Raw genomic sequence first — 18,480 nt, 5'->3', positions numbered from 1 at the left:
CCTGGTGCACACTTTATGTGAGAAATGCTGACTCCTCCTGAGATGCCTCCTGCCACAAGGAATTTAAAGCAGTATATCAGGAGGAGCAGGAGATGAGAAATAATTTCTCTTGGTGGCTTTATTTTCTCTTTGTGAAATATGAACAAGCTCAGTTAATGACTCTTGAACCTCGGTCACTCCTTTTCATCCTGACTTCCTGCCTGGGGAGCAGCAGGAGGCAGCTGTCCTGTCATTATCAGTCACATTATCAGGGGGTGGGAGGTCGTGTGACTTCAGCACATCTGCCCGAGGTGATGACAAGGCACAGCTACCTGTGGAGGAGGAACCAGAAATGAAAACAAATTGTTTTAGAGCTCCTTTCCACGTTAAACACTAGAAGGAGAAAGCCCAACTTGCTGCTCATGTGAAACAGTCAATTGCGTGATTATTGGGGAAAGATTTGTAGCTTTTCTGAAAAAAACAACCCAAAACATGCCAGTACAAAGTTCAGGCAGAGTGGAGAATAAGATTTCTTGCAGAGGTGGTAAAGTACATCTGGTAGAGGGAGCAGGGAGCTCCAAGCTTTTGAGTTTTGGTTGATGAGTGGAGGTGGTTTTGTTCAGAGTTCTTTTTGATTTGGCTTCCAGGTGAGAGGAAAACCATCGTGTCCTGCACTCGGCTCATTAACAAGACCATGACACTGGTGAATGACAGTGACTGCCAGCGAGTGACCCGCCCCGAGCCCCAGGTCAGGAAATGTAACACACACCCCTGCCAGTCACGGTAAGGAGTTAAAAACACTAAAACCAATATCCTTTTCCTTCAGAAACTGCTCCTTTGCAAAGCCTCCATCTGGTGAACACAGTGAAAATGTCTCAAAAGTATTGGGACACATTGTTAGCCACAGTAAGCAGCTGTAATATTCATTTCCTTTAGTTGAGCAGGTCAGATTTTCATTACCTCAGACAAAGCCCGTTTAATTTGTGGTCAGTAAGGCCAGATTCTGTGCAGGCTGCCTTCATGCATTGTTTGGGGATGGTTTTCTTTTCCCCTTGGTTCCCTCCTGGGAGACAGAACAACTTACAGTGTAAAGTTAGACAAGAGTACAGTGACTGCATATCTAACCTTTTTGTTAATCAGCACAGAATGGGGTCTGATTAACTGTCAAACAGTACTACAAAAACCCTGAAGTCAATAAATTAAATTATGATGAAGCACATTTTAAATGTTTTCCTCAGTAAGGGTGCTTTTCTCCTCACTAGTTATTAGAGATGTCTAAAAATAATAAAAGTATCTTTTTTTTTAATTTGGCAAGCACTTTTAGCTGCATTAATTTTGATGTGTGTTATATTAAAAAAGACATTTGTGGCCCAAATGACAAGAGACAGGAAGGTAAATTAATTGGTTCCATTTGTATGCTAACAGAAAAGTTCACTCTTGTTCTGCAGTGATGTTTAGCATTGTAGAGTAGCGTAGAAACTCCAATTTTAATAGTAGTTTGAATAACACCAGGATCAGGGGTTTGATCCATGTATGGTCCATTCTCTTGAGAGGTGGACTCAATGATCCTTGTGGGCTCCTTCCAACTCAGAATATTCTGTGATAAAATCGATTTCAGATAAAGCTGAACAATACCTAAAGAAGCATCTTCAAACCAACCTGCTGGCTGCTGCATCTTGGATAATCAGACAAGCCAGGGAGATGCACCTACAAAGCTAATCCTGCTGGCAGAAACAGTAGGGGAAACAACAAACAGCACACTTCCTTCTAATTAAACCTGCTCTCTGATTAAAGTGCCCTGGAGCAGGGAAATGCAGTGTCAGGTCATCCATCAATAAGGCTGGTTCAGGTTTCAGTTTCTGTCTGCACTGCCTGTTGTTGCTGCTGGACAATATTGGCTGTACAGCTTGCAGTACTGAAAGGTATAATGAGATATTCTGGTGTAAGGAGAGACAAAATCCCAGTGACTTCAAGGAAACAACTGTTTCCTTGAAGAAGGAAGTCCAGTGAGGCTGGGATTTCTGTCATGTCACTCTTTCAGAAAAAAACAAAAACATCTGCTTGCGTTGCTGCCCTGGCATGAAGTATTTCTCCCAGACCTTTTGGAAAGCTGTGGGGAGTAGACTGGAGTGAGCCCAAGCAAGTATAGGAGGGATTCCAGGTGACAGAGATGAAGAAAAGCAACTTTAAAAGTTCTAGAAGTTGTGGGCAGCTTCTGCCTCTACCAACTGAGAGCAAGGATGGGAGGTTCTGGCCATGTCACAGCCCTGAGACCCAAAGTGTGCTCTGAGGGATCCCCATGACCCTGAGGCCCTGGGGAAGTCTGTTTGGTGCCCTCCCACCATGGCACTGCTGCCTCTCCAGGGCAGTGACAGTGGGTGAGGTTAATCACACAAAACCTCCTGAGAAAGGATTACTCTGCTCCTGTGTCCTCTGGGGAATTAGGTCCAGCCCTTAATGTCATTCCAAGGTCTCTCTTGTTCTGTGTGGAGCCAGCAGCAGTTTATGGGCACAGCTTAGCACAGTCCTGCCCAGCTGCAGTGAGCTCTGGCACAGGGACACTCTCGTTGGCCCATTTTTTTCAGAGCAATGACAGCAGACACTGAATGTGCTTAGAACCTGGAAAGGCCACAGAATCCTTGCTGATGATCTGATAGACCACACTCCCTCACTCCCTCTGTGTAGAGTACACTTTCACACTTAACATGCTTTTAACTGGAAACATTTTCAGAAGCACATTCTCTGTGCCTCTGTAGAATTTAAATTTCCACTTGCGTTTGCCCACCCAGACATTAGAAAAGCATGCTTAGCATATTCTCTGACCAAGAACATCTTAAAGAAACCTTTCTCTTTCACCATGTCAATGCTTTTTTTATGAGCCCTGAATTTGTTTTAGGGTTTCAAGTAAAATTATTGTAGCATCTTGTTACAATAAGGTCCTTTCCCATTTCCACTCAGACCTAAGCCCTTCACCTGAGTTCAGAAGAAGGAACAATGCTCTCCTTTCTCTAGTAAATCAGCTCTGTTTTGTGCATTCTGAATTGCATTTGCACTAACACTCAAAATTTAGGAGAATCACCTTTCAGAGTATTTATCTCTAGAGAGGGGTCTTTTGGCCAGCACAGGACTGGGTCAGAGGACACTCAGTCTCTGTTTTGGATGGGCTGTGTGACTTTTATTCACTATCCCACACTGTCCCTTTGTTTCCTTTCTCAATCCATGTATAAGCAAGATTGCAAACTCTTTGGGATGGGTGAGATCATATTGTTTAAGTGGAGGAAGAGGCTGTTGCTGTTGAGATTGTAATAAAAATTAAAAAAAAAATAGTTACCCACATTTATAAAGTGATCAGGGGGAAAAAAGGATATGTTATTAATAATAGTGTCTTTCTTCCAGCACAATCCCAAAGTGCTTTGTAAATTATATATCCCTTTGAACTTCAGCCACCTCTCAGGAGAGCCAAATAATGTAGGGCAGGGGACAGTACTTTCATGAGGCCAAGGAGAAGATTGGAATTCTCCAAATGCAACCCAGCATCTGAGGAAAACAAAGCAGGATTTAAAACTTGATTGGATACACTGACATGTTTTAAAATTAAACGTCAGAGAAGAGAATTTTCTTAAGGGTTTTGTTGAAACTGGCAAAAATAAAAGAATCTTTCATTCTTTATTATTGTTACTCTTTCACCTTTTAAAAAAATGCCTCTTTTTCTTCCTATTTTATTTTTTATGTTCCTTGACCCTCTTTTTCCATTAAATTCTTTACAGCTTCCTTTCCTGTCCCAACTGCACCCTATTAGCACCTCTTTATTCTAATCCTTTGCCTAGCTCTTTAGATATTTTTTACAAAACCCTGCTGTAACCAGATGGAATCTGGATTCCTGCATGCGGCGCGTATGGGTCGCTTCCAGCACGCCCAGCACCAACCCAAATACAGCGGCAGGGCCAGCCCCGGGGCTGGCACCAGACTCACAAATCACAGATCCCATCAGCTGTTTTCACTGAAAACACAGCTCTGCCAGTGGCCACACACTTCTACATGCAAGGCTGGGGCTGTGGCTATGAAACTGCGCCCCTCCAACGCAGGAAAAGCACCAAAACCACATGAAATTCCCCAACTGTTGGACTTGTAATGGACTGTGTGCAAACACTGGTAATTTTTCTCCTCTTTGCTGTAAGAGATTTTAGGAGAGGTTAAGTCCTTTCAGGGGCCTGCTGAATATTTGGTGTTCTTACATGGATGCTGAACGGCAGCATAAATGCCAGAAATCCCTGGCTGCATCTACAGAAAACCACAGGAGACCCTGAGCACTTATTTTCACTGTTTAGGACTTGAAAATATCTCCTGAGCCCAAGGGTTAGGTTTTTGCTACTACCAGCAGCATATCTTAGACTGCTTTCTATAAGCTGAGCTTTTTCCACAGGCTCCTTCCCTCACTGGAAGGCTCTCCTTTGACCTTGCTGTTCATGTGGGTCAGAACCTTTTATTTCCAGCCTAAGTCACTCACTGTCATTTTTCAGTCTTCTTTTTTTTTTTTTTTTTTTTTTTTTTTTTGGTGCATCAGCTCTGTTCCTTTTCTTACAGAATATTTTCCCTCCCTTCCTTTCAGCCTTGGGCTATTTGCCACAGGACACAACAAACCATTGTATCTCCTCCTTCAATCATTTTTCTGGGCTAAATCCATTACTTTAACTTCTTATTGCTTTTTTCATGGCTGCATCATATTTGTGGCTTACAATCATTCAAGATGTTTCCCTCCTCATTTATTTCATTGTATGAACCCTACTTTAACACAGAAATGCTTGTTATTGGTCCCTGAGCACTCAGCCTTGCACCGTGTGCTGTTTATTTCCATCCTAGTTTTGTTATTGCAGTACTGAAGGTTATTCAGTTTTTCCTGTATGACATCCTAATCCTCTGAGGCATTGACACTGCTTCTAGGCTTTGTGTGTCAGCATTTTCTTCAATTTTCCAGCAGTTTTCTTCTTTTTTTGTGCCAAGGTCATTAATGAGCATACTAAATTAGATCAAATGCAAGACAGACCTTTCACGAAGCCCACTAGTAACTGATCTAAATTCCTTTCATACCTGATACTCCTTTGCAGCACTAAAGGTAGATGGGAGGCCAGCTCTCACCTCTCTGTGAATTGCACAATTATATCTATGTTTCCCAGAATGTCACCAGTAAGCATTTCTCATGCAGCAAAAGGAGCTCTTCACCAAACAGATGAAATCTACCACATTTCCTTTGTCTGGAAAACCAGTTATTTTATTCAGAGAAATGCAGCCAATGAGTTTTGCCTGGAGGAAGCCTATCTTGCATCCTTTTACCACTGTGTCCTTGATTATTGTTGCCCTCCAAATCAGCTCTAAAAGCTGGCATGCTGCTGAGGTCAGCTTTGTGGTCACATGGATCATTTCCTTCTTTCTTTCTTCTCTTCCCCTTCATTTTTTCCATCCATGGGCTGGAATCCAGCACCAGGCTCCCCAAGGGTTCACACCCCACAATAGTGCCCACTGGGGGAAAATGAAGCCAGTTCTAAGAGTCAGTCAAGGCACCAGTTGGCTCAGCACCTCAAAAATATCTCCAAAGGCTGGGGAGTGCCAAAATAATGGTGCCTCGGTGTATGGTGGTTGACAGTGCCCATTGCTTTGATTCCTGGTCTGATTTAGGCTCAGGGTGTGTGCCCATGTGCTGACTAAGAATCCACCCTGCCCTCTAGACTCCACCATATCCCTGTGACAGTGCTCTGTTTAACAGCCCAGTAATACAGAAGTCAGAATAATACAGAAATCAGCCTGTCTCCCTGATTCTGGGCTGTTTGCACCCCATTTCTGTGTGTTCTCATCACAGGTAGATGAGGAGCAAAGCATTTTCAGATTTATTTTGTGAGGTGGTTGTGTTGCAAATACTAGAATTTGGGGGGAACAGTATGATGGAAAAATCTTTGAGAACTCACAGGGCTGTATAGAAATTGCACTAAACTGGAGAGATGTGGGTGTTTGTTAACTGAAGGGGCTGAGCTGGACATTTAATGGCTCCAGATGGGTCAGTCCTTTCATTAATGCAGTTTATCATCCATAAAGTTCAGTGCCAACAGGTTCAAACCCTTGTCTGTGCCTTGTGCTGAGAAACATCTTTGATGTGCATTGGATTTGGTTACATGAAAAAAAAAAAAGAAGAAGGAACAGCCATGGGGAGGGTTTCATTTTTGCCTGGAAATCTGGCATCAATAGTAATGTTAGCACCCTCTGATCCAAGGAGGCACCACGTAAGAGCTCATTTTGAAGTACTTCCCAAAGCTGGAGTTGGGATCTCCAGAATCAGCTTGAGCTTAATGAATTTGCCAGGACTGTGCTGGAGGGGCTGGAGCAGGGAATGCTGCGCTCTGGTGGCAGCTCCTCGGGGCACTGCCTGCAGCAGGGCTCCCGCGGGCCTTGTAGCAGCAAAAGCCAAAATTCTGCAGACCAGAAAACCTGAGACGCTCCCGGGTACCTTTGAGCGGGGGGGGGAGGGGAGGGGGGGGCTGATGTCCTGCTGTGGGCACATCTGGGGCCCAGGTCAATTGAAGGTGATCCCCATCCACCAAAAGGAGACAAAAACTCCTGTGCTCCAGGTTGTAGGCAGGTCATCAAGTACCAACCAATCAGTGGCTGATTAGCCCCTGAAAAACAATTTGCTTGTATCTTCCAGTAAATCCAGCAACTAAACTCAGTGGAGCAATTCTGGTAGAGAAAGGTGGGGAGCACACAGTGTAGAATGAAAAGTGCTTATTGGCTGCTGCTAAATGCATTTACATCAAACAGTCCAAGATGATCTGCTAGAGCAGGAGTTAATTTGGCATTATTTTCCACATGGAGTCATGAGACAGGTCCCTTAGCTTTGGTGTAAACACCCAGTCTGGCTTCCATCACTTCCTTCCCGGTGCAGTGTTTGACTCACCAACCTTGTGGTTGACCATTGCCTTGTTGTAAAAGGTTACATGATCTGTGCTGCTTTGTTTTGAAGCTCTTTAGGCCAAGTGCAGTTCTAACCCACAGAAAAGGATTAGCAGGATAATCTAGCAAAATATTTAATTGTGAAATCCACTCCTCCTGCTGCCTGCTGTAATGATCTTCACATTGTGTGGTGAGAGCTGAGAAGGAGGCACTGCCTTCCTGGAAAGGCAGGGAATGGAGCTGGAAACCAGGTGCCTCATTAAAGCTACACCTACCATGGAAGTGGGTAGGGAAAACTCACTGCAGAGGAGCTCTGAGAGTGGTGAAATTCTGTCCCTTGGTGCCAGCCAGGAGGCAACCTCCTCACCGAGTCCCCACACTGAGTCCTCCAAAGCTGAGAGATCTGCTCATCTGGGGGAGGAGGAGAGGGAATACAATGACTTCCATCAAAAAAAAGAACTTCCCAAGGTGTATGTAAATTATAAAACATTGTTCCATGGCTGATCTTATTGGTGGGGGAAAAAAAAAAAAAAACACGCTGTCAAAATGATAACCACTAAAGAAAAAAAGAAACCTGTGTGAGTGAAAGTTGGCAAATCTGTTAGCAGAATGACTACTGTACTGGAAAATTACTGAGCACTGTTTATAAAGGCAATCAGACAGGAATGTTAGTCTTGGAGTCCTACTTTCAACATCAGCAGCTGTATTATTCTACTAGATTCCTTGTACTTTTCTCAAAAAAAAAAAAAAAAAAAATGCTTCTAGTGACTGGGTGTGGCACAACCTGTTCCCAAAAGACAAGATTCACCTGATTGTTTTGAGCCCAGTGCAGCAGAGAGGTGGTGGAGAGCTTCAGGAGTGTGTGTGTGTGTTTCATGGAAAACACAATTCCATTTGTAAAGAGACTTTTCTTCTACACAGTCGAGCATGGGCTTGGTTTGACAGCTGTAAGCAAAGTATATCTGTCAGTTCCACATGACTGATTCTCAGAAATCTTTTCCAATTTTTCTTGCTAAAATTATCCAATGTAAAATCCTGGCCCTGCTGGAACTTGGGCTGACTTTTGCCTAAATCAGTAGAGTCACAGTTTACTCCAGGTGCCTCAGAAAACTGAGAGTGACTTGAATGTGATTTTGCATCACAAACTGGTGCTAAAGACAACCAGTGCTAACTGGGCATGGACTTATCCTCACCTGTGCATTCAACCAAAAGGTTTTCAATAAAATCTACTAGAAATAGAGCACTCACATTACAGGGGTTTAGATATGTTTCTGTCACATGGCTTTTTCAGACATATTTTGTAGGAAGTTTCCTCTGATGCTTTACTCAGCAGTAGCACAGGCTCTAAACTGGATGTAGGTAAGAGCCAGCTCTAAAAAAACAGGTTTCATAACAAAAAAATGTGTTATTGCAAACATGTCTTTGGTCATATCTGAAATATTACTGTGAAATCAGGGAAATAAATGTCATTGTAGCATTGGGAAGGCAACAGAAGTGCCCTGTAGGTAGTGAGGGGATGTGTGAACATGGCATGGATGTGTAGTTAGTGGAAGAGAACACACTGTTCTGCAGGGTTCAGGGCAGAAACAACCAGGGGAAATTTAATGGGTTGCAATATTTACCCTAGAAGATGTAATGGCTTTATGTTGTAAGAGGCTGCAAATCTCTGAAAAGTGACCTCATGTCTTTTGATTGCACTCACTCACCCCCATCCTTCAGCCTTGATCCATTTTATCTTCCTAACTTTTTTTTTTCCCCCAAATCTTTAGCTACAAACCCTCATTTGCAGACATTCATCTCCCCTGGGTTTTTGTACATTGTGCTGCAGCCAGTTTTTTTCCTAGAAAATGTGGGAGTCTTAGGCAAGCAGGTAGAGTAGATAATTCAAGGTTAAAAACTAATCCAGACCATAAAAAGATCAAATGATTAACTGAATCTCCAAAAGATATTTCAAGTTTGCTCCAGGGGCCTGCCAGATGAGTGTTGCCAAAGCAGATTAGAAGAAGTCCCAGTTCCTCAGAAGAGATACTGAGAGGTCAGAGGTTGAGGAAGACTCAGGAGACAAAGATTTAGAGCAACCCTCTCAGATTGCATGTCCTGCCCATCCCAGCTTTTTGAAGCTTTTGAAAATCACACCCTTCTGGGCATATTTTAGCTGGATAGACAGCCACTGACTGGGTTAAAATCTCTGCTTAAAAGCTCATCACTTTCTTCCTGACTCTAACCACCAGCAGGGATCACTTAGCTCTTGAATCTTCTGTAGAGGTAAGATTACAAAAAATAATAATACCAGGGATGAAGGCATCCCTGTGGTTGTGAGAAAGATGAGTGAGTTTGTCACGTAAATCCGTGTTTGTTGGCAAAGGGAGAGGCTCTCCTGGGACCCCAGCTGGAGCACTCCCATGGTCCCACAGAAGACTGGTTATAACCTGGGAGGGAAAGACCAAGCTGAAAAGAACTCTGGTGTCAAGCAATCCCTAAGATCAGTTTACAGTTTCAAGTGGAACTGGAAGCCAAATGCTTTATATGATATACACAGGGCTTAGTGTACAGCAGTTAATTGGCTTAGTTAATAATACAGAGCCAGCCTGGGGTTTGGAGTTAGAACACTGGAGTTATTTTTTTACATTGTCATAAGAAAAATACCTACCCTTTTTTAAAGAAAATCACCCTCTAAGTAGGTCTTGTTGTTAAACAAACTCAGGTGTGTTCAGAAGGTGTAATGACAGTGTAGAGACAAAAATCTACCTGCGCTGCAATTTAATAGTTACCAAATTGTGATATTATTTGCACATCACATTTTTCTCTCCTGTGTATATTACTTGCAGATAGTCATTCTGCTAATATCTTGCTGCAAATTCCTTCCAAAAATGTCAAACTGGCAGGAATTTTCATCTTTAATCACCTTATTCCATAAATCCTTTGTCTTTCCACATTGGTTGTGAACATTATTGAAATACAGTTGCAGTCTTCCTGTGTGTTACAGGCACTAAAACAGTATTTTCAGCTGTTTGTGAAGGAATTTGGGGGAACTGTGGAGGTTCAGGGCACTGCCAGGACTGTATGTAGGACTCACCTTTACTTACTTGCCAGATTATTTTTACAAGCCATTGATCCAAGCATAGATTTCACTGAGAGGAAGAAGTTTAGTGGTCAAAGTGATCATCCCCTTGGGGCTTTCGAAAATAACCTGCTTTACATATTGGTATTATTCAGACATTTAATATCACTTGTCTCCTGGGTGTGAAAGTAAAACCACCACTTTAAAATATCCTTTAATTTCTAAGTGTTTTGACTGTCACAGGCAGGGCAAAGTGGGGTTTCAGAGATCCCTTACAGCATTGCCCCACCTGATTTGTAGCCGCAGGGTTGGGATCAGGAGTGGATGTAGTGGATGGTGGCTGAAGGTGACCTCTCCAAGGGAAAAGCTGGAGATTGTTTTCACCACAGACACAACTTTGTATTGGTACCCTGGGTTTCAGGTCGTTCCCTATGCAATCATTCTTCTCATGATGATGTTAATACTCGTTTTTTCTAGTTTCACTTTGTCACGTCTGTGCTGGTACTGATTAGAGACCAGCAAACGGGTGGAAACCAGGTGATTTCTCCCCTGCACAAGAGCAACAAACAAAAAATTAGAAAGGAATATTCCTTCCTAAAAGGAAAGCCATAACCTTTCTTCTTAAGGCATCTTGGAACTAGTTGGCATGCTGTGTGCTGCCCATCCTAAGGGCAAGCTCACAGCCAGCCTCTGCCAAGAATGTATTTTTATCTTTCTCCTTTGCTTTCAGCCCCTTTCCCTTTTTCTTCTGCCAGTAGCTGTAGATCACAGTGAGAGCACAGTGCTGAAGTGAATATTAGCTGAGTGGAGCCTGGGCAGAGCCCTTTCCCAGCCTTGTGACTCACACTCAGCTCATAAAGCACAGTCATTTCTGCCCCTCCAGGCCTTTGTCAGGAGGTTCCTTCCCCCAGGTGGAGAATTCCCTCACGTTTGCTCCAACAGGGCAGAGCCCAGCTGATACCAAGGAGGCCTGGCTATTAATTTTCATGAACACTGATTTCTGCACTTCAGGGCTATTTTTGTCAGTCTTTCAGCCGTAGTATTCAATTTCCCAGCTGACATTTTCCCATTCCATAAGAGAAATACCAAGCCCTGGGCTGCAGAGATGCACCAAAAGCTGCAGTCTGAATAAACAGGTTTGATGTCTTGCCAGCTGTTTTAGCCAAGAGAAATTCACAGATGTGTCAGTCAAGTGCTTTAATGCACAGGAACATTTGGGCAGGGCCCTGTTCCACAAAAGACAGGTGGCCAGTCTGCCCAGTCCTGCTCAAACCAAATGGCTTCTGCCTGCACTGTCAGCACAGTCATCAGTGCTGTCATGACATTCACAGATTAATTCATGACAATTGCAGCAGGTGAAGATGTTTCTACAAATGGTGCTGAACTGATTTCCCCCCCTTCAGGAATAGGAAGATGGAAAACAGTTTTTTAATTCATTTCAGAGAAGTAACACACAGCAACTTCAAAAGAGGTATAGTAAATAAGTTGCTGTACCTGGATTACAGGAGCCTCCAGCAGCATGAAATAGTATTTCTCAGCAGGTCTGTTTTTGAGAAGTCTTGTTTGGGCCACTTACCATAATGGACAGCCCAGGATTGGGTGACAAGTGAAAGATTCATGGTGTAAGGATACAAATCTGGATGACAGTCCTGAATAACAGGCTAGAAGGTCAATTGCCTGGTGAGAAAGGCATGAGAGCTTTCTGGTGCTCAGTGGCTGCACAGTTATTGCTCCAGTCCCTCACTCCATCCAGGAATGCCTGTAATTACAGAGAACATGCTCTCACTGACAGATTGCAGGAAGCTGAAGATCGATGCTGCTTTTCTTTTAGAGAAAATTGTTCTTCCCTCCATCCCTCCTCCTTTAGATCCTTCTTAGACACTTTATTCACTGCCTTGTAGCCCCACTGTGGTGCTTCCAGGACTTGCTGGAGGCAGTGGAGCTGGAAGACAGAGCAGGGAGGATTCCTCCTTTCCCTTGCAAGGAACAGTCTTGCAGGATGGTCTGCAGACAAGTCTGTCTTTATATGAGAGAAAAAACCAGTCCCACTACAGAGAGTGGGTTAAAGGGAGTGGTGCAGAGTTTGGGGTGTTGCCTGGTGTGGGGTCAGGAGGCAATATTCCCTTGCATACTGACACTGCTGCTTTACACACTTCAGCTCCCAGAGGGGATCAGTGAGCTCAGGGTGACGACAGCACAGCACCATCAAAGCACCCACAAACCCAGGAAGAGCTGCCCATTTCTCACTGGCTTTAAGTGAAGCATAATGTTTTATTCCAACAGTTTGCTAACATTTATCCTCTGGCTCCTTCCCAGGTGGGTGACTGGCCACTGGAGTCCCTGCTCTGCCACTTGTGAGAAGGGTGTGCAGCACCGGGAGGTCACTTGTGTTTATCAGCTGCAGAACGGCACCTACGTCAACACCAGGGACCTCTACTGCCTGGGCAGCAAACCAGCCACGGTGCAGAGCTGTGAGGGACGGGACTGCCTGTCCATCTGGGAAGCATCAGAGTGGTCAAAGGTAGGAAGCTCACTCCAGAAAGGAGCCACACTGCTCAGAGCTGGCATTGCACTGGCCTTAATCCATGGTTCTCATGGTCAGCATCCTCACAGCACTGGAGTGCTGGGCAGGACTCTCATCTGTTGAGATGAGCAGTGAGGAGCTGAGGTTTGGTTTCCAGACCAGATGAATTAGTAAGGCAGGGTTTAGATATGCTCTAGTGACTGTATTTTTCCATCTGAAAACTCTGACCAAGAAGGAAAAACGTTTCACTGACCTGAGGCCAGGAGGGCAGTAACCCGGGGCTTCTGGCTCCATTTAAATGTGGTGTGAAGAAATACCAGGCTTATCAGGCATCTGCATGTTACAGAGAATGTGCAGGCTTTGGGCCCTATCCAGCCTTCTTTCGTGTAATTCCAGGAACAAGAAAAAGCTGGTTATATTTTGTATAAAAGGTGCATCTCAGAGTAGTTGCAGAGTTAAGAAATTTTTCCGAAGTGTTATGAATGCATTTCTGATGTAAATAATGGGAGATCTAGACAGTTGTCCTGTGTTTTGTTTAGCAGCAGAGTGATCTGGGAGTGTGCCTGCAGTTCATGAGCAGGACTCAGCTAGTACAGGGCAACTTTGTACACTATGAGTAATAGACCTTACAGGATGCCCATGTTCACTTTGATACTGTGTTTGCTGGGCTCACCTGAGTGATGAGCTCCTTTCACTCTGGGAGCAAGTTTGAAGCTCTACCAGCCTCATTCCAGGCTGCCTGTCCAGCAACAGCCCTTCCAGTGAGAAGGATTCCTCATTATTCACCTCTATTGGGAACAGGGAGCTCCTGTTTAAAACATTGTCAAAGAGCTTTTGCTAGATATTATTGTTAGAAATGTGCTTAAAAGTCACAAATCTCAGGACAGAAAGGATCCTGAGGAACAGTGTCTCCTCACAAACACAATGGGATTTCATTGTGCACCTCCTGGACAGGAAATCTTAGTTTGGCAAGAGAGGTGATGGTTAAGTGAGAGCAGTGTTCTCTTTCAGTGGGGTGTTGGATCCTTCACTGGTGCATGAGATTTGTGTTCTTTCTGAGTTCTTTTGTTACAAAAGATGTGCACAAACACACCAAGATTTTAGTAAGTTGTCTGATAGGTCTTTTGTGTGTCATAGACATTCCCCTTTCAGATGATGCCCTCTGTATTTCTTATAGCTAAACCAGCTGAACTGTTTATAGCTGAGATTAGGGTGCAGTTCCTACCTGGTTTACATGTGGATTTTTTCCTTGACTCTTTTGTTAACAATCCCAGGTACTTCTGTCTCCCTTTTATGGAATAGAGTAAGTCAAGTTACAGATCAGTGGAAAACTTCCATATACATGATCATGTAACTTGTTTGCAAATGCACAGCATTTTTAGATAATTTTTTCAGTTGCTGGATTACTTTTCCTTTGATACATTTATTTACTTTTGTTGGGTCTGTAACTGTGCTCTTGTGATTTTAAATTTGTTATTCTGGCCCATTTCTGTTGATATGAAGCTCAGTTGACTCCAGGACACATTTGATGCTCTGCCAGTGTGAACTCTTCTCACACCTAGAACTTTCTTCAGTGGTAATCACTTTATTCCTTAGTATTTGAGTCTGATGTTGAGGAGTAAATATCACTGTAGTTGTATCATTTTATAAATCTATTTTCTGATCTATTTTTTAAACTTCTTTCTCATACAACACAGTTGACTGCACTGATGTCTGGTCCCTGGTCAAAAATGTGTGTTTTCACAGCAAATTCCAATGCAATCTTCATTGCGGAAAAAATTAGGTTCCCCTTGTATTGCCAAACACTTGAGATTGTTTTGGACAAAGTACTGCTCAACCCATTTTTAATGATAAAAATAGAGACTGTCAGGAGAAGGTGAATGTTTCTACTGTTAGAAAAATAGAGTGGAAAAAAATATGGATTTCCTTCAGATAAAGGAGTTGTGTCTTAACTGCAAAGTTGTGTTGCTCCTTTGCAAAGCCTCATGGGATCCGACAAAGTAATTTGTTAATAAAATAAGACTTAATGATCTCGAGTGGACACACAGAAACTGTGTCTATTAATTTGTGGACTCTCTGTAAAATCTATGTATTAAGAAATTCTTCATGAAAACAGATGACTTGAGGAAAGGAAAAAACCTCTTAAAGAGGGTGATTTATAGGTGACCACCAAAGATCTTTTGGAAACCTTCTTGCTCATGCTGTTTTGTCTAGGAAAGTATATGCAGTATTAATCTGTGAATGACTTAAAAGCTGTGGGAAGAACAAACAGTTGGTGTTTTTCCCAGACTTGCTTGTAAAACCCACCTAGAGATTTCTCCTACTGTGAAAAATACTCCCACTTCAGCTTGATTTACTTCAAGTAAATTGGACCGTTCCAAAGATTTTTATATATTGAGCTTTGTAGTTTGAGATGAACGAGTGCAACCCTGAGGAGTCCACCCTGGGGCCTGAGGAAAATTATACATAATTTGGGAAAGTCTACCCAACTTGGGGCAAATTCATGGCTTTAAGGTACCATTTAGGGAACTCCAGCCTGAGATCTCTGGCAAGCCTTGTGCTTTGAGCAGTCCAGCAAAGCATTTTGTGGAATTCTGCAAAGCTGGGAAGAATTCACTCCCCTGTCTTAGCAGAACTATAGATTGTGCTCCTTACAAAGATGTTACATCCGTAAGGGGTCACGCCGTGAGCAGCACACAGTAAATTAAGTGGAAGGTTTCCCAGATTTTCAAGAAGTCACTTTGTAGTGCTGTGAAGTATTTAAAGGCATGTCTGTTTGCTTGCCAGCTCATGAATGCTTGTCATTCATGTCCTTAACAAGGCCAGCAGGTCAGAACTGCCTGGATTGTGTTTTTAAGACAGTTAGACAGGCGTGCTGAGATTTGTCCATGTGATGTAATTTATATCAAGCTGATGCTTGTTTCCAGCATAGACCCCCTGGATGGAGAAGCTTCTTGGAACACGTTCAAAAGACCTCACAGAATATCTCATATCTGCACTATTTATTCAGTGTCAAATCAAATGTCTTTTCCCTGCTGGCCCCCCAAAGGGGAGAACTTGACATGCCAGAGGAGGTTAGTTTTTATCTCAGCTGGTACATAGATCATTTCTCCACCCACCTGTCCCCAGTGGCTCTGCAAGACAATTTCTCACTCTTAACCACTGCAGTGGCATGAGAATGAGGAACAGGCAGACTGGCTGTGCTCAGGGGTGGTGACAAGGACTCAGGTGGCTGTGACAGCAGGTGCTCTGTTACCAAACTGGTTATTGAAAGCAGAAATTTGGGTTCAGTTCATGCCAATGTCCTTTTCCCACATCGTACAGCCAAAAAAAATCAAGACAAATTCTTCATTAAACAAGAATTTCCAACCACTGGCAAAGATAACAAGTGAGTGACCAGAAATTCCTTCTCTTTTGAAGCTAATTCCTTAGAGCCCAGGCACAAAAAAATTGAGGATAGTTTTTGCTCACTCAGTAAATGTTAGAGTTTTTCAGAATTAAGATAGTGATGGCAAATCAAAATGTGAATGTGATGTGTGTTTCACATGAGAAGGTGTGAGAGTTGTGCTTTGCCGTGATATGCACAAACTGTACTACAGAAACATGTTTATAACAGTGGTCTCATGCTGCTGTGATTTAAAATTGCATTTAACACCACCATTTATCATGGGATACATCAAGGGATGTGGCAGCTCTGTGTAGTGAATCTCAGTGTGTCCTCCATTATGAACGAGAAGCTCTTCAGCAGAGAATTTAGTGGCACCAATTCCAGCAAAAAGCCAGCTGACATTTTTCAAAGGAGGTTGATTTTCAGAGTTGCCATTTTTCATAAGTAAAATATTTCACAAGCAGTCATCATGCTTTTCAAATTACTCATGTATGAGTGGCTTAGATTATTGTAATAAAACCTTATGGATTATCATTTTCCTCAGTGTTCATAACCCCAGCTTTTCCACTGAGCTCTGTTACCAACATAAAAGCCATCATTTCTAAGCACCATGTAACAAAAAACCAAACCCCTGTTTTTTTGCAGTGCTCAGCAGACTGTGGCAGGGGAATTCAGAAAAGAACAGTGACGTGCACAAACTCTCAAGGGAAATGTGATGCAGCCACCAGGCCGAGAGACGAGGAGGAGTGCGAGGATCACACAGGCTGCTACGAGTGGAAAACGGGAGACTGGTCCAAGGTAACAGCAAACACCTCGTGGTGTTTAAATATTTATTACAGATTTAAATATTTATTACAGATTTAACTGGTTTTCAGGTTAGTCTGGGATCTACACACATTATCCAGTCCTAGACTCATTCCAACCACCTGAAACGAAAGAAAGGCTTGAGTTTAAAGGCAAAGCCAAAACCATCAGTCCCTTCCTCAGGGCTGGAGCTTACCTTCACTTAGGCCTGTCTGAACTTTGTTTCTCCAGTGACGTCAGTGGAATTAATTCCTGAATGCAGTGGATTAAAGCAGAGCAGAGTCTGCTCTGTATTTGCATTCTGATCTTAAAGTAATATGAGGTTTTGCTTGGGAAGGAGGCCTGGCAGTGTAAGAAACTCAACCCTTGCCAGTGTTGTTCAGAAAGCATCCTTTACATTACTTGTTTGCATAAAGGACTAACATTTCCCAGCAATATTATATTCCAGTTTGGTTTTATCTTATCTTTCTAACTGTGCTGTTCTTTAAACAGAAAATCTACTTTCTGTTCTGGAATGTACGGCATGTGCAGAAACCACTGGGATACAGTAGTTGCACTTTGCTTTCCAAAATCCCAAACTCCAGCAAGCAAAATCCAGTGAAGCAGAGGCCCAGGATGGGCAAATTGGCTTATCTGTGATTGCTTTTTTTTTTTTTTTTAGGAATTACAATTATGCATATACTTTGTCATAGATACATGAATTTACTGGTGTCAGTGCTAGAGAATGCAGGAAGAATCTGCCACATACAGTCTGTATTTATGCTGAGCCAGGAATTTATGTCACAAGATATTTACAGTATTGAACATTATTTTATTCATAACCTGGCACTCAGAGTCCATGCAAGTTGGCCAAAACAAACAGTCTCCATGTGTTAACAGGTGAAATAACTTTATTTATTTATTTATTTATTTATTTATTTATTTATTTATGGAACACTAAAACATTTTGGCATGCAAACAGACACAGGTTCTCTTAATAGGGAGGAATATGAAATAATTGTATATTCACCAATTATGTGGATTGAAAGTTCAGTGTTGTGTGAGCAGTTCCAATCTGATAAAGATGTTGCCTCACTGCTGGGAGAGCTGCAATGGTACATGGGTCACAGTAAAAGTGTTGTTTGATGGGTTTAATGTCTGTATGTGAGCAGGGCAGGATCAGTGCAAAATCACTTATTATTTGTGATTCTTAACTCAGGGTCAGGATCATCCCTGTGCAGGAGGGCACAAAAGCTTGTGTGCTGCATATGTGGCCTGCTTTTGTCTGCAGGGAGCTTGTGCCAGTGCTCTGCTTCCCAGGAATTTCACCCTCTGTGAGTCCAGCAGGATGTTCTTGGACTTAGATTTGGTTTGTAATGAGCATTTAAAATTCTAGACATATTGGTTAATTCTGACCGGACACTTAGGTCACACAATTAGATTCTTATTCTCTGAGTAGAGAGGTAAAGATTGCTAGAAAAGGGTAGGTACAATTCTTAGAAGAAAATGTGTTGTTCCAGAAACCCAGATAGCTGAAATGTTTAAAGTGGAATTCAATTCTTCACAAATCCTTAGTGAAGGATTTTCATCATGAGGATCCAGAAGCTTTAATACAGGGCTTGGACTTAGGAGGGAAGCCTTTACAGCTATCAGCAACTCTGGCTTAAAACAGTTCCTCCTTTAAGGAGAAGCACAAAGTCTGTAGCCATTAGCTTATAGTGAACTCTTTAAAATTCATCATCCTTCCAAGACAAAATTCCACTGTAAAACATTTTTTCCCAGCCCTGTAAAAGTCACTGTGAGAGA

General features: G+C 42.7%; 1 protein-coding gene across 1 annotated transcript in view; it reads left to right on the top strand.

Moving 5' to 3' along the window:
* The window catches only part of ADAMTS17 (ADAM metallopeptidase with thrombospondin type 1 motif 17), a 156,915-nt gene that overhangs the window by 121,667 nt on the left and 16,768 nt on the right, over positions 1-18,480 (top strand). Inside the window, exons 20-22 of the mRNA XM_053987950.1 lie at positions 627-762; positions 12,296-12,500; positions 16,537-16,689. Of these exons, the coding sequence (XP_053843925.1) occupies positions 627-762; positions 12,296-12,500; positions 16,537-16,689 (494 nt within the window). The remainder of the gene's footprint in view (positions 1-626; positions 763-12,295; positions 12,501-16,536; positions 16,690-18,480) is intronic.

Source organism: Vidua macroura, chromosome 12 (genome assembly GCF_024509145.1).
Source record: "Vidua macroura isolate BioBank_ID:100142 chromosome 12, ASM2450914v1, whole genome shotgun sequence".
Lineage (NCBI taxonomy): Eukaryota > Metazoa > Chordata > Aves > Passeriformes > Viduidae > Vidua > Vidua macroura.
This window is presented reverse-complemented; position numbering and strand designations above follow the sequence as displayed.